The following is a 14312-nucleotide window of genomic DNA, read 5'->3' as shown; positions in this document are numbered from 1 at the left end:
ATAGCAGAATGGGAATTAATGTTATCTCAGAAAAGGTAAGGTGATGCACCTGAGTTGAGGTTTGAAAACTAGGAATTGGACTGCCCCATCTATGAGGGGGGGGATATCAGCTTCTTGACAAGGGAACAGCATTTGCAAAGACTGGGAGGCAGAAAATAACACGGTATTTTGGAACTAAAATAAGTCTGATATCACTTGACTACACAGAAATCACAATTTCTTTCTCTTTGAAAATATAGATAAGATTAGCTACCTTTTTTGAAATTTTACATCAATCTCATTCTCCAAGTGTCCTAAAATAATCCTGACAGTGGGGTGCCTGGCTGGCTCAACTGGTAGAGCATGCGACTCTTGATCTCGGGGTTGTGAGTTCGAGCCCCATGCTGGGTATAGAGATTACTTAAAAATAAAGTCTTGAAGGAAAACAATCCTGGCAGTAAAACCAATCTGACAATTCCCAACTGTTCTAAGATGTCACTGTTTTGCATGAAGACTTTTCCAATGAGTTGCTGTTTTTCTTCCTTTACAGATCCCTTCTCTTCCCTCCCCCTCCAGCCATCATCCAGCAGGAAGGCACTGTGGTCACCATCCTTCTGGTTATGGATGGGCAGCAACAGCAACATGGGGTATGTGTTATACCATGGGTTTTCATCTGTGGCCTTAAGCTAAGAGCTAACGCATTTCTGAGTTCTTGAGAAAAGCTGAACAGCTATTTTAGGCAAATAAGGCAACAGCAGGAAATTTGTCTGATGCACTTGCTATGGAAAAGCTGGTCATTTATGGTGGAATCCACTATATTCCTTTTAGGCTCTCTCTCTCTCTCTCTCTCTATCTTTTTAAGTAATCTCTATACCCAGCATGGAATTTGAACTCACAACCTGGAGATCAAGAGCTGCATGTTCTACCTACTGAGACAGCCAGAGGCCCCCTCATTCAATCATTCATTTATTGTTATTTTTAAAAATATTACTGTATCTATTTTTTAAATTAACATATACTGTATTATTTGTTTCAAGGGTACAGGTCTATGATTCATCAGTCTTACACAATTCACAGCACTCCCCATATCACATACGCTCCCCAATGTCCATCACCCAGCAACCCTCAGCTTGTTTCCTGAGATTAAGAGTCTCTTATGATTTGTCCCTCTCTCTGGTTTCATCTTGTTTCATTTTTTCTCTCCTTTCCCCTATGATTCTCTGTCTCATTTCTCAAATTCCTCATATAAGTGAGATCATATGATACCTGTCTTTCTCTGATTGACTTATTTCGTTTAGCATAATACCCTCTAGTTCCATCCATGTCATTGCAAATGGCAAGATTTCATTTTTTGATGGCTGCATAATATTCCATTGTGTGTGTGTGTGTGTGTGTGTGTGTGTGTGTGTGTGTGTACACACCACACCTTCTTTATCCATTCATCTGTTGATGGACATCTAGGTTCTTTCCATAGTTTGGCTATTGTGGACATTGCTGCTATGAACATTGGGGCGCACATGCCCTTTCAGATCACTACATTTGTATCTTTAGGGTAAATACCCAGTAGTGCGATTGCTATATAGGGTATAGCTCTATTTTCAACTTTTTGAGGACCCTCCATACTGTTTTCCAGAGTGTTTATTCATTTATTTTTTTAAGATTTATTTATTTTAGAGCTAGGAGTGAGAGTAGGAGGGGCAGAGGGAGAAGGAAAGGCAGACTCCCCCTTAAGCCGGGAGCCCTGATGCTGGGCTTGATTCCATGACCTTGAGATCATGACCTGAGCCGAAATCAAGAGTCAGAGGCTTAATCAACTGAGCTACCCAGGTGCCCCTCTGACTTATCTTTTTTTTTTTTTTTTTATTGATGAGGAATACCTTCATCACAGAATCATTGAATCTTTAGGACCAAGAGGTCACTACAGCAGAACCTCAGTGTGGGTTTAGGAATCACTGAAGTCACCTATAATATACGAAAAACCAGGAGAACTAAACATCACATGCGGGGCCTAACTAAGGTTTATGAACATACTTACAAATATAAGGAATTGACTCCTAAGGGTATTAATAGTAATAGTAATAGTTCTTTCCCTAATAGTGGTCACTAAATAGTTTTATTCACAAGTTTGTAAGCTAGGATCCTAGCACATCCTTTTTACAGCTAGAGTGAAAGAGAGAAAAACTGACTGAGGGACACTTGGGCCAGACAATGGACGCATAGACGTTTAGGTGAAGGGACAGAGATGAGAGGAAGGTAGAGGGAGAAGAATTCTCATAACTTTGAAAGTAGGTGTTATCATTTCCATCCTACACACAGGGGCACTGACAGAGAGTGGTCAAGAACTCTGTCAGGCTGGTGGAGGCTGTTTTTGCTGCTGTCTCCAAGGGGCTCCGGAAGGTGCTTTGTGACTTCCGACTGAGAACTTACTCTAAGTCCCAGTTTCCTCATCTGGAATGGATGGGGTGACTAACTCACACAGGACTGTTTCGGGGAGTCCCACGCAACAGTGGAGATGGCGGGATACGCGTATCACCTACATGTAGGTGATACAGTATGATCAAATTAAGATATCTATGATATTAGATATCTTCATTACACACAATGGACTCTGCCCTTTACGGGAGGGGCGCGGACTGGTGTGTGAGCGACCAGGGCCCCCCGGCCTCAGGCAACTGAAGGAGGCTGGAAGCCAAGGTCTCAGCTTGAGTTCCTGGTCTGAGATTCACTGAACTGTGTCAGACCGAGTAACAATAGCGAATCGTGATGACAGTGACAGACACGGGAGCAAAGCATTTCCTCCAGTGTAGACAAAACCTGAGCTCGTGGTAGTGTGACTGAAACTGGTATTATCTTCCCAACTGTGTTCTGTCATAGACTGTGTTCAAATACTTTTAATTTCTTTCCCACAATGCTTTGTGAATGCGGTCAATTTGATTAGGTTTCTGACCCTATTGTGGGGAGGTGGTAGTTAGCCAGGGACTTGGAAGACATAATTCACCTCATAGGTGACACACGCCCAGGTCAGTTCCGAATACGTGCTAAGTGTTACTATTGTGCACGGGGCTCTAGATCAAGCTCTGATTTTCACTGTTATTTTATTACAGATACTGTTTCAAGCTGAAAGATTTTTTTCCTCTTTCATTTTAATAATACAATCATATTTGTGACGACATTTAAAGCTCATTAAGAACAAGACACCAAGATACCAGCTTTATGGATTATATCTTATTTAATTCTAGAAACTAGCCATGGGAGGTATTATTATCCCCATTTTATAGATAAGAACACTGAGCCTCAAGAGCACTGAGCGACTGGGCTAAGGTCACGACATAGCTTAGTAGCTTTGCGAATGACTGGATTTGGATTGGATTTGAATCCACAACTCTCTGATTCTAGAATAGGTCATCGACCCTGCCAGCTCCATGTTAAGTGATAAACGTTAAGTTTTAGCCCTTATTTTTTTTTTCATTTTTTAAATTTATTTTCAGCATAACAGTATTCATTGTTTTTGTACCACACCCAGTGCTCCATGCAGTCCATGCCCTCTCTAATACCCACCACCTGGTTCCCCCTTAGCCCTTATTTCTAACCCTAGTAAAACACAGAGTTCACTTGGGAAAGAGCAAAAAAGTATTTTACCTTTTTCCCAGCACAACTGCCCCTGGGTCTTGGGACTTTGCTTCCAGCTCCTGAACTTCGTCTACTAACGTTTTAAAAGCAGTCCCCCTGATCCTGGGGGGGGGGGGGGGGGGGGGGGATTCGCACGTAAATCTTTGTGTGAAGATGTAACACTTTATAAAATTGGGTTGTTATCGTGCCGCTAGGTACAATAGTAACCAGAGAATGGGCAATCATTTTTCAATAGAATTCACAAAATTACAGTAATTTGGAGCATTATGTAATTATAGAAACAAGTCTTAAAAGGCATGCTTTAGTTTTATAATACTAAAACTCTCATAGTTGTTAAATAAGCATCATGTAATTAACTTTAATGATATCTTTTTTTTGTGGGAAGAGGTAACATTTCAAAACTGACAATTCTTGAGAAAAATTAGTAAAGTTTTAATTTCTTTCATGCTATAGTGCATATAGGCTTTGAAACAGGCAGGCAAAACACCCCCCCAACTCTTGTTCATCCATAAAACAAATATGTGTTTTGAGATAACAAAATTTTCTTCTATCTTGAATGGAATTTCAAAGCTGATTTCTAAGAATGTACTCTCTAATATTAATTGAAACTACTTGCTTTCCTTCTCATTGTTTTTAGACTAATTTCCTAATTCCTCAATCACTCATTTCTTCTTTATTTACATATGCAGAATTAATTAACATTAGTAATTCCTACTTGGTAAACTGTACATTCTCGACCTGATGTTACAACTGGAGAAGTCTGAGGAGTAACATGCATCTGTATTTTGATGTATACAACTGAGTACTATACTTACACCTTGTACACCACGTCAAGAAGCAAAGATACCACCGGGATAAACAACAGGCCCATCCAGAAGACGCCAGAACTAAACAACATGGCAGCCTGAGTAAATGATCAGAAACAACACTGCTTTAATAACCAAGACATACATCATTCATGTTCAGTTTTTATATGATTTTAAGTAAAATAATTAAAACTCACTCTGCAAGAGAATATACCATGACTTCAAATCCAACCTTGTGCACAATTTGGAATTAAAAGCCAAATGTGTTAAAACGTGTCTTTACTACATTTATTCTCCCCCCCCCCCCTTAAGCAGCTAATACAGCAAGGTTTTATCATGTGCCAAATCTTTTCATACTTTCATGTGAGATTTTTATTACTGTGGTCAGTTCACGGAGTAATAAACGTTGACCTTCTCTTACAATTTAGAATATCAAAATCAAGCTTTTGGAGCAAGTTTCAAATATACTCTGGCTTCCATTCTCTTGTAATGTGTAAAATAAATCCTAGCTGGAGACTAAATTTACTATTCCTGGCAAAATAATTAACTTTTGTTAAATATAACATTATATTAAAAAATCATCCACATAAAACATGATACAGTATAATCAAATTAAGATATCTATGATATTAGGCAGAATGATCTTAATTTTTGTTCAAGAATTTACATAACTTGTATCGGTATGTCCTATTACTGCAAAAGTCAAACCAAGTATGCAGTGTGTAAAACCCAAATAACAGCGTATTAAAAATAATTCTAATCACTCGTTTGTATTAAATACTAAATCACTATATCAGAATCTTTTAGGTTGCAAAAAAAATGATTCTATGGTTAAAAATTAATAAATCTATTAGCTGTTTGCAATTAGAACAAAAATCCCTCTGTGTGTAATTAGATCCATAGAGTTTAAAAGGAATATGTCATACAATAAAACCAAAGAAAAATCTTGTTTCACTTTGAGGCTATTTGTTTACCAGAATAAATTTGCAGTGCCTGTTTAAGTGCATAAATGTATTGATATAACTCCATTAGAAAACAGCCAACTAATGCAAACACCATTTACACTCTGCTTAAATTCATAAGGATTTTTTTTTTAAACCAGGTGTGGTTCAGGAATTAAGGATGACCTAGAGTTTAATTCTTACAGGCTAATACACAGTTACATGTTACAGTCCTAATCAATCAATCCTTATCTAATACAAAGATTATTAATTTTGAGATTACCTATTCATTTTGACTTTCAACTGAAGACCAGGAACTCGCTTAATTTTTTTTTTTGTTTTTTTTTTTTTCATTAACATGGGCTCATTGACATAGACGGTCAACTCAAGGATGCTATGGACTCCCCCTCCCCATATAGGATTAAACAACTCTGAAGCATGTTTAAAGTAAAAACATACTACTACAAAAGAATTTCAGAAAATAAATGTGGCCATGTGGATTCAGTGAAATAGCACCTATATTCTAGACACCAACAAGATGAAAAATATTCACATAAAAGTCACTTTACTTTATAAGCAAAACATGATCTTCAACATGTTTGCTGACATCTTCAATAGTGAAAACCAACAATTACAATGTAATAGGAAATGTCTATCAAATCATTGGGTTTTGTTTAGATTGAAGGAAGCTTTTTAGTGAGGTAACAACTGCAAACACACACACACACACACACACACACACACACACCATCAAAACAAAAACAAACAAACAAACAAAAAAACCCACACCAAAAAATCCCCACAAAAACCAGACCACATTTCTTTTTCCTTCTCAGGGGAAAAGGCAGATAAGATTTTAAGTCCCACAACTGAAAATGCCTCCTTTGCTTGGCATAATTTTAATCTATTTTAATTTAGGGGCAAAAGAAGAAAGATTTACGCTTGCCTTTGCCACCTTGTATTAGATGTCGCTGGTGGAAAGGCAAACGTGGTGTGGAGACTCTGGGCTGCTAATTCTGACCATTGTGATGTTAACTATGAATGGGGAACAACGGGCGCCCACTATTCAGTCCACCAGCCTTTGGCTTTACAAATGAACAACATGAATTGAGGGGAAAAAAGTTTTTCTGCATCATATCTGAAAGCCTGTCAGATTTTTTTTTCTTTTGCAGAGTTAATCCAAACCTAAAAGATTTAAAGCCGACATTCGCATTAAAAGACAGAGTCTCTTTGTATTTTTTGGAAGAAGAGGGGGGAGAAAAAAAATAAAATCCCACAGAGGTATTTCCTTCCTTTCTGTACAAGAAAGCTCCCCCTCCGTCTGGAGAGACCATTTTTGTCTCTAACTTTTCACATCTCGCCACTCGCAGGCAGGTCAGCTGGGGGAAAAGCGCCTGATCCCTGCAGACAATGCTGGTAACAGGAGCAGCCTGTTCGGGCCGGGCTCGGACTCCCTCCGAGAGCGGTTTGTAAATTGCTCCGAACGTGGGAGACTGGTGGGCCCTGCCAAGCGGCCCCCACGGCCCCCTCCTCGAGGTCCTGTGAAACCAAATGGAATCTGCCACAAAAGTGGCTCCCGGGGGACTTGAGTCGCCGCAGAGCCGGAAGGTGGAGGGCACAGGCCTGCGCGGGGAACAAGAAGCGCTTGTCTCAGGCCGTCCGACCACGCGGGCTTCCAAAGTGAACTCACGCCGCGGGGAAAACGCAGGTTGCGGAGGAAAGAGGAGGCATGGTTGGGAAACTTCCGCGTGAACTTGCAGAGAAAGCACATTTGAGAAAACACCAGCGTCTCTGCATCTGAGGCAGGCCAGGGGGCTTGACTGGCTAAGAGGGGCTTCCCTTCTGACCCACAGGAGGCAGTCCCCTAGCACCTACTTCCCACACCAGGGAGAAACACTTCTTCCCCATCAGGGCGCCCAAGTTCAGTCTTGTAGGAGAGGGACTTTAAATGTGCTACCTGTCTGCCCCAGCTTAGGGTCCAGGTTCTTTCCTCTACCCTGCCTTTTCAACATTAAATGTCAGACTGGTGCACTATGACTCTTAGTCCTCAGACTATCTCCTTGGGCCCTGCTGGGAGCAGGACTGATCATAAACAGCCCTGAGTAGTCCTGGCACTGCCCTCCCTTCCCAGCTCTCACACTCCTCCGGGGACAGGACGTAACTCTGCTTCCTCAGCTGGAAAGTAGACTAAGAATTAAACCTCATGCTGTTTGGAGAGGAGCTCCTTTTACTATAGACACTGATTAACAACCTTTTCCTTCTTCACTTAGTTTTCAAATTTCTTAAAATACCTAGATATTTCTTTCTAGTGATCTCTTCTATGAGCTTCAAGGAAGGACATTTTTGTCACAGTATCAAAATTCAGTGTAAGTCAGCTTGTAAATGTCACAATGTATGTTCATCTCAAGACTGAAACGGACCAAGGTAAGGGACCACTAGTAAGTTGCCATTCATCTCTATTTGTTAATTTAGGAACTGGAGACAAATTATCTTTTTCATAAAAATTATTAGACTGTCGGGGCATAATAATTTAGGAAGGGAAAATTATTCAGAAAACAGTGCTGTAAATCTTGCTTGGTTGTTTTGCAGAGGGGAGGGAGGACAGCAAGATAAATTAATATAAATTCCAGGGAGGTGAAGAGTTCATGTCAATAATAACAAAAAAAACCAAGGAGTGATTATTAAGTGTCTAGATAAGGCTTTATAAAAGGGCTTTTTAAGCTTAAGAACAGTAAAACAAAAACAAAAGTTATAAGAAGAAATGTTTTAAAGAACGGATTCATAAAAATGTCTAAGTTCTCCATGTTCTAAAAGAACATAACTAGAAAGTAAATGATAAACAAGAAACTGGAGAATGAATGACTGCCACAAATATATGAAATTCTGCATTCATACTGGATTATAAAAATAGACCATTTATCTTCATAAGAACAGCTAAGGTCTCAATAAATAGGCAGAAGACCAGAGAAGGTATTCACAAAAGCAGCAGCAAGTAATCAATAACATGGGAGAGTGTTGCGCCTCTGTGTAGTCATAGAAACACTACAGATTAGATCAGATTGAAACAATTCACTATCACAGCTGGTGTGGGAGAAACAGCTCTTTGTAATAATTTATATTCCTACTGGCGATATACTCGCCTTTGGGGAAAGTATTTGGCAATGTGCTTCAAAGATATAAACATTCATTCCTGTTAATTTGATAATTTAATTTCTGGAACTATGTGTTGAAATTTGGGACAGCTTTTGCATATAGGTTAGTATCCCATGAAACAGCTCTGTGGTTACTAGTCCTGAGAGCACAACCCCCAAAAAGCATGTTATGGCCCAAAGCTTAGTAAATGTATAAAGAAACCACAGCAGCACCCCCTTAAGAATCACATAGCAAACTAGCATATTTGAGGCTTTGAGAAATTGCTGTAAAGAACCCTACTGAACAGTTATTTAGTTATTTACTAATTGTTTTATTTAAGTAATCTCTACACCCAACCATCGAACTGACGACCCTGAGATCAAGAATCATAAGCTCTTCCAACTGAGCCAGCCAGGCACCTCTGAACTGTTTTTTATTTTACTTACTTAATTAATAAATTTATTTATTTATTTGAGAGAGAGAGTGAGAGAGAGCTCGAGAGGGGAGCAGGTCAGAGCAAGAAGCTGATTCCCCACAGAGCCAGGGAGCCTGATGTGGGACTTGATCCCAGGACTCTGGGACCATGACCTGAGCCGAAGGCAGTTGCTTAACCAACTGAGCCACCCAGGTGCCCTTGAACAGTTTTTTAAATCAAGGTTTCCAAGTGTATTTATCCACATGAAATGCTTTTGCCACATTCTGCTTACTAACACATCCTCTGGAACTAATTCTGGGGAATGCAAATATTAAATGTGGGTTCTTTTAAATAGGAAAACATCAGTGAAAATGAACAGGACACCATGCGGCTGGTTACAGAGATGTACATCCATATTAGGGTTTATTATCCCAAGCTGTTCAAGATGCTGTTCACAGACTGTAATTATTAGAAAACGGATTGTCTTAAAGAGCCCTAAATAAAGGAAAAGGTAAAATATCCCAGCGGTCTGTCAGGAGGCTTCTGTTAGCATGTAAACACACTTCCTGGGAAGGTTGGTGGTTTCTATTATCTCTATGGGGATCGATCATAATCTTTTAGCAGTTCTGGGATTCATAACCTATTCCATGGCTTCCTACTATCCTGAGGGTACAGTACAAAATCCTTAATAGGATTTCAAGACCTTACCTGACTTCTGTTTGCTTCCCAGGAGCCATCTCTTAAGCCAGCCCCATCTCTAGCTACACATGTGTGTTTCAGTTCTTGGAAAGTGCCCACGCACACTCTTGTCCTTGGGCCCTTCCATCTCTGACCCCCTGTTTAATTCTCCCATTGGATGGAACCTTCTTCCTTAGATTTGGGTGAGCTGACCTTACTCTGGGCTTCCATTTTGATGGCGCCTAGCCCCCATTTTCTAGTTGCTTGTCTGTCTTCCTGTTAGACCATACTCTCTAGAAGACGAAGAAACGTATCTTGAGTTCTCACAACCAAAGTGCTTAACCACCAAGCAGGTGCTCAGAAAAGGGCTGTTTACTAAATAATTCTTACAACCAAGTGTTGGGAGAGATTGAAAGTCAGAAACACCAGAGCCTCGGGACTCTGCTCCTGAGATGCGGTGGTGACCCTTGGCTTGGTTTTCTTGTGTTCTGGCATGGAGTTATCCTGGGAGCAGTTATAACTAGGTGTTTATGTGATCTGGGGAGGTGGGAGAAAAGGTTGATCCAGCTCCTTAACCATCCTTTTTCAACATAGGTTGTCTTTTCTGTTAAAAAAGCAGAGCTACAGAGGCACTTGGCTGGCTCAGTCAGTAGAACGTATGACTCTTGACCTTGGGGTTGGGGGTTTTGAGCTCCATGTTGGGTATAGAGATATTTAAAAATAAAATCTTAAAGCAAACAAAGCTGAGCATGATGCATTAAAAATGAGGTATGTTAAACTATCTCCTCCCCCATCTGAACCAACAGAAATATTTCAGTGAATCAGGGAAAGTATGATAAGTGGAAATGACATATTTTGGTGGGGGAAGTTGGGAAAGGATACAGAATGGGCAGGAAGAGAAGGAAGGTCTCCCACCAACATTAATGAAGGCTTTTATTAGCTACATGAATACTTTGCAATGTCAAATAAAAAGAAGAATATATCATCCCAGTCTTACCGATCTCAACAAATACAAACTTTATCCTTCCAGCTGTTCTGGGCAAAAAGCTTACGAGTCATCCTTGCTTCCCCTTTTCTCCCAAACATCCAATCTTTCATAAATCCAATCTGCTCTACTTAATAACACAATCCACATCAATGTTCACAGTAGCATCATTCACAACAGCTAAAAGGTGGAAATATCAATAAACAAGTGGAAACATTTAATAGATAAATCTATAGACTACATGCAATGGGATATCAGCCTAAAAAAAATCTGGACGCATGCTATAAATGAAACAAGCTAAACGAAGTAAGCCAGACACAAAAGGACACACAGTCTATGATTCCATGTATCTGTGGTGCCTAGGATAGGCAAATTCAGAGACCAAAAGTAGAACAGTGGTTGCGGGGGCGGGGGGGGGGTGGGGGAGGAAGGAATGGGGAGTAACGAATGCATATGGAGTTTTGGTTTGGGATGATGGAAAAGTTCTGGACATGAGTGGTGGTGAAGGTTGCAGCACACTGAATGTACTTATAATGTCACCGAAATGTAGACTTAAAAGTGTTTAAAATGATCAATGGTAAATTATGTACATATGTGTTTATCAAATAAAACATGTTTAAAAAATTACAAGTATTCCAAGAACAAAAATCCTCTTCCCCCACAAACCCAGACTCTACCCACTTCACAGCCCTTCCATCCTGGTCTAACTTCCCACCATGTCTTCTTATCTCTGCTCAAGGTCACCTTTCTTTCTTTTTTTTTTTTTTATTAAAGATTTTATTTATTTATTTGACAGACAAAGACCACCAGTAGGCAGAGAGGCAGGCAGAGAGAGAGGAGGAAGCAGGCTCCCCACTGAGCAGAGAGCCCCATGAGAGGCTCGATCCCAGGACCCTGGGATCATGACCTGAGCTGAAGGCAGAGGCTTTAACCCACTAACCCACCTGAGCAACCCACTGAGCCACAGGCGCCCCTCAAGGTCACCTTTCCAGGGATGCCTTCCATGACCATGTCACTTAAAGTAGCACCCCGCTCCCACATTAGTTCTTTCTATGCTCTTCCTTACGCAACAGCTCTTACTACCATGGCCCTTACTACCATCTGGTGGGCCACAGAACACATTTAGACTTTTGCCCCCCTCCTTCCCTTCCTTCTTCCCTGGAAAATATAAACACCTGTGGCCAGCAGTTTTCTCTTTTGTTCACTGCTATATCCCCAGCAACTAGAATAGTTCTTTGACACATAATTGTTGAAAGAATAAATAATTTAATCCAAGTTAAGGGTACAAATGGAGGGTTAAAAAAAAGACTGGACTAGTATGTTAACAGTGATTACCTCTGGATAGTGGGGTAGTGCTACTTCTCTCCTTTTCCCTCTATTTTCCAAAGTGTACTTAATGACTCTAAGCTACTCCCATAAATCAGAATTATGAATTTTACTTTATAAAGCAGAAATATCATCAATTTTCACTGATATGAGAAACACTCAAGATAGTTATAATAAAGCCACTATTTTTAACCAGACCCTCACCTCTCTTTCCACATTTAGGATTATCTTCCTCGGCTCAGTTACATTCATGAAGAGAAGATGTATTTTCTTTTTCTTTTTCCCCAAATAGTTCTCTAATTGGGAAGAACGGACAATTCAATAGTGATTGTCCCCTTCAGGAACATGGTATGTTTACTTATTCAACTTTTTTTTTTTTAAATTTCTCTCATTTGTCTCATTTTCTAGCTTTCTTCTCACTACCCCTATATGTAACTGGCTAAAGTCTCTCTTGTTGCTATGAATGGGACCTTACATTTTCTTTGTGTAGGAGGGCTTATTTTTGAAGATTGAGGGTTTTTCCAAGGGAAAACTTTTCCAAGTTTTGGAAAAAAAAAAAATCCAAACATGTATTATATATAGCTTATATATCCCATTATGAGCTTTTTTTTGGATTTGGTCAGTAGGGTGTCAGACCCAAGAGTGTAATTGTTCTTTCTGGCCACAGTACCTTTGAAATATCTTGGTAGAGCAAACCTGCCTATGCGGGGATCCTCATATCCCATGACCTCCCACTTCTTTTTTTAAAGCCATTCACCAAGTTATGAGCTCACATAACACCTCTTGCTGCCTCCTCTGTCTCGGTCTGTAAGCCTTCTGGTGTCCCCTGGAAGCATCTTCTTCATGATATCATTTTCATTAAAAAAAAAAAAAATCAGTGCTCAACTTCAGGTTTTTCAGGTTTTTAGGTACTGTTTCTTTTCATACAAATTTTCTGGGTCTTTCCTTCAGTGACTACCCATTTTGGGTAGTCTAGGTCAAAACTTCCCTCCGATAAAACCCAATGACAGGAATGCATATGTCAAGTTCTACATTCTGGTGTTTATCCCTGAGAAAGGTCTCTGATGTCTTATTTTCACTGAAAAAAACTCTCACAATTTTTCGACTCTATCACATATTCATGTCAAAATTGAAAATGTTTTTCATCCCTGACTAGTTTATTATTAGCATTGATTTATTATGTCCTCTGACCCAAATTTTTATTCTATGGTCTCAGGTACTTTCCAGAATACTATGTATTCCTTAATGAAAAGTGATCCACCATGGCTTAATGATGTTAATGACATTAGAGTAGATTTCTGTGACCCGGGCTTTGCTTAACTTTTCAGTTCTAGCTCCAAACTTTCCCTTCCACGGCCACCCCAAACTCCTTCTTTGCTTGGGCTGTTTTCTACTTGGAGAATCCTTCCTGCACTTGCGTTCTTGGACAGTATGAGGAATGGCAGTACCAAGGAACTATCTAAACTCTAGCCTGGGGTTTGAGAGTCCTGTCCTCTGCTAGCCCCTGGGCATCCTGATCACAATAATTAGCATCCTTCGTTGTAATTACCTTTGATTTTATTTTTTTTTTTTTATCCACAAGACATAACCTCTTCAGGACGACTCTCTATTTTTCACCTTATGAACCACTGACATTCAGGATAGGTCTTGATACCTAGGCACTCTGTAAATCTTGGTTGTAGTGAGCTGCCTGGGCTGTTCTACAGGATGAATTATTAGTTTCCCCATAAAAACAGACAGGGCAGAACACCCAGAAAATAACTAAGAAAAAGAGTGTTTCGAATAAACTCCAGCTATGTTTGCAATTATTCCCAGAAGCTCTTGATTACTCAAAGACAAAGAAAAACCTTGGCTTTGCCTACTCCAAATAAACAAACAAAAATTGTAGAAAAGATGCAAATTCTTCCAAAGCCTAGAAAAAAATAGGCAAATGGGATAGCAGCTCCTAGCCTTTATGTGCTTTTTGCCCCCCATGGACGTTTCTGGATGGTGGTGATGGGCGTAAGCAGGAGTGATCACTTTGAGGGACTCGGAACCGATGTTCAGTCAATCTAGCTGTCCATGCCAGGAGAAGCCTTTGTACCTCCACCCTCTGGCAAAGGGAGGAATGAGAAAAGACAAGATTAAGAAAAATATTCAGAAGAAAGGGACAAAGAGTGAGTTAGCTGGGACCAGAAGCGGTGAGTTAACTTTTTTTTTTAAAGAAAGTTAAATTTTAACTATGTACCAATATATACTGAGAACTGAACATGCAAAATCATCTTTTCTAAAAGGGAGCCCAGAGCACCAGGATATGTGTGGCTCTGAAACTCTATTTTTGAGGGATCTAGTTCCCAGAATAGTGAAACTAATTAAGAACAGAACTTGTTTTATTTTAATCTTCCTTATTGTGCTTTTTAAAAAAGTTAAAAGTAGAAAAA

General features: G+C 39.8%; 1 protein-coding gene across 4 annotated transcripts in view; it reads right to left on the bottom strand.

Moving 5' to 3' along the window:
* ATP8A1 (ATPase phospholipid transporting 8A1) overlaps positions 1 to 14312 on the bottom strand; it is a 226004-nt gene that overhangs the window by 6495 nt on the left and 205197 nt on the right. For all 4 annotated transcript variants that reach the window (XM_032852621.1, XM_032852612.1, XM_032852624.1 and 1 more), the window contains 2 exons: positions 4425 to 4513; positions 3619 to 3711 (listed from right to left, as the gene is read on the bottom strand). In XM_032852621.1, the coding sequence (XP_032708512.1) occupies positions 3619 to 3711; positions 4425 to 4513 (182 nt within the window). The remainder of the gene's footprint in view (positions 1 to 3618; positions 3712 to 4424; positions 4514 to 14312) is intronic.

Source organism: Lontra canadensis, unplaced genomic scaffold (assembly GCF_010015895.1).
Source record: "Lontra canadensis isolate GAN:19392208 unplaced genomic scaffold, GSC_riverotter_1.0 scaffold1, whole genome shotgun sequence".
NCBI classification, from domain to species: Eukaryota; Metazoa; Chordata; class Mammalia; order Carnivora; family Mustelidae; genus Lontra; species Lontra canadensis.
The sequence above is the reverse complement of the archived record's forward strand: the minus strand, read 5'-3'. Positions and strand labels throughout refer to the sequence as shown.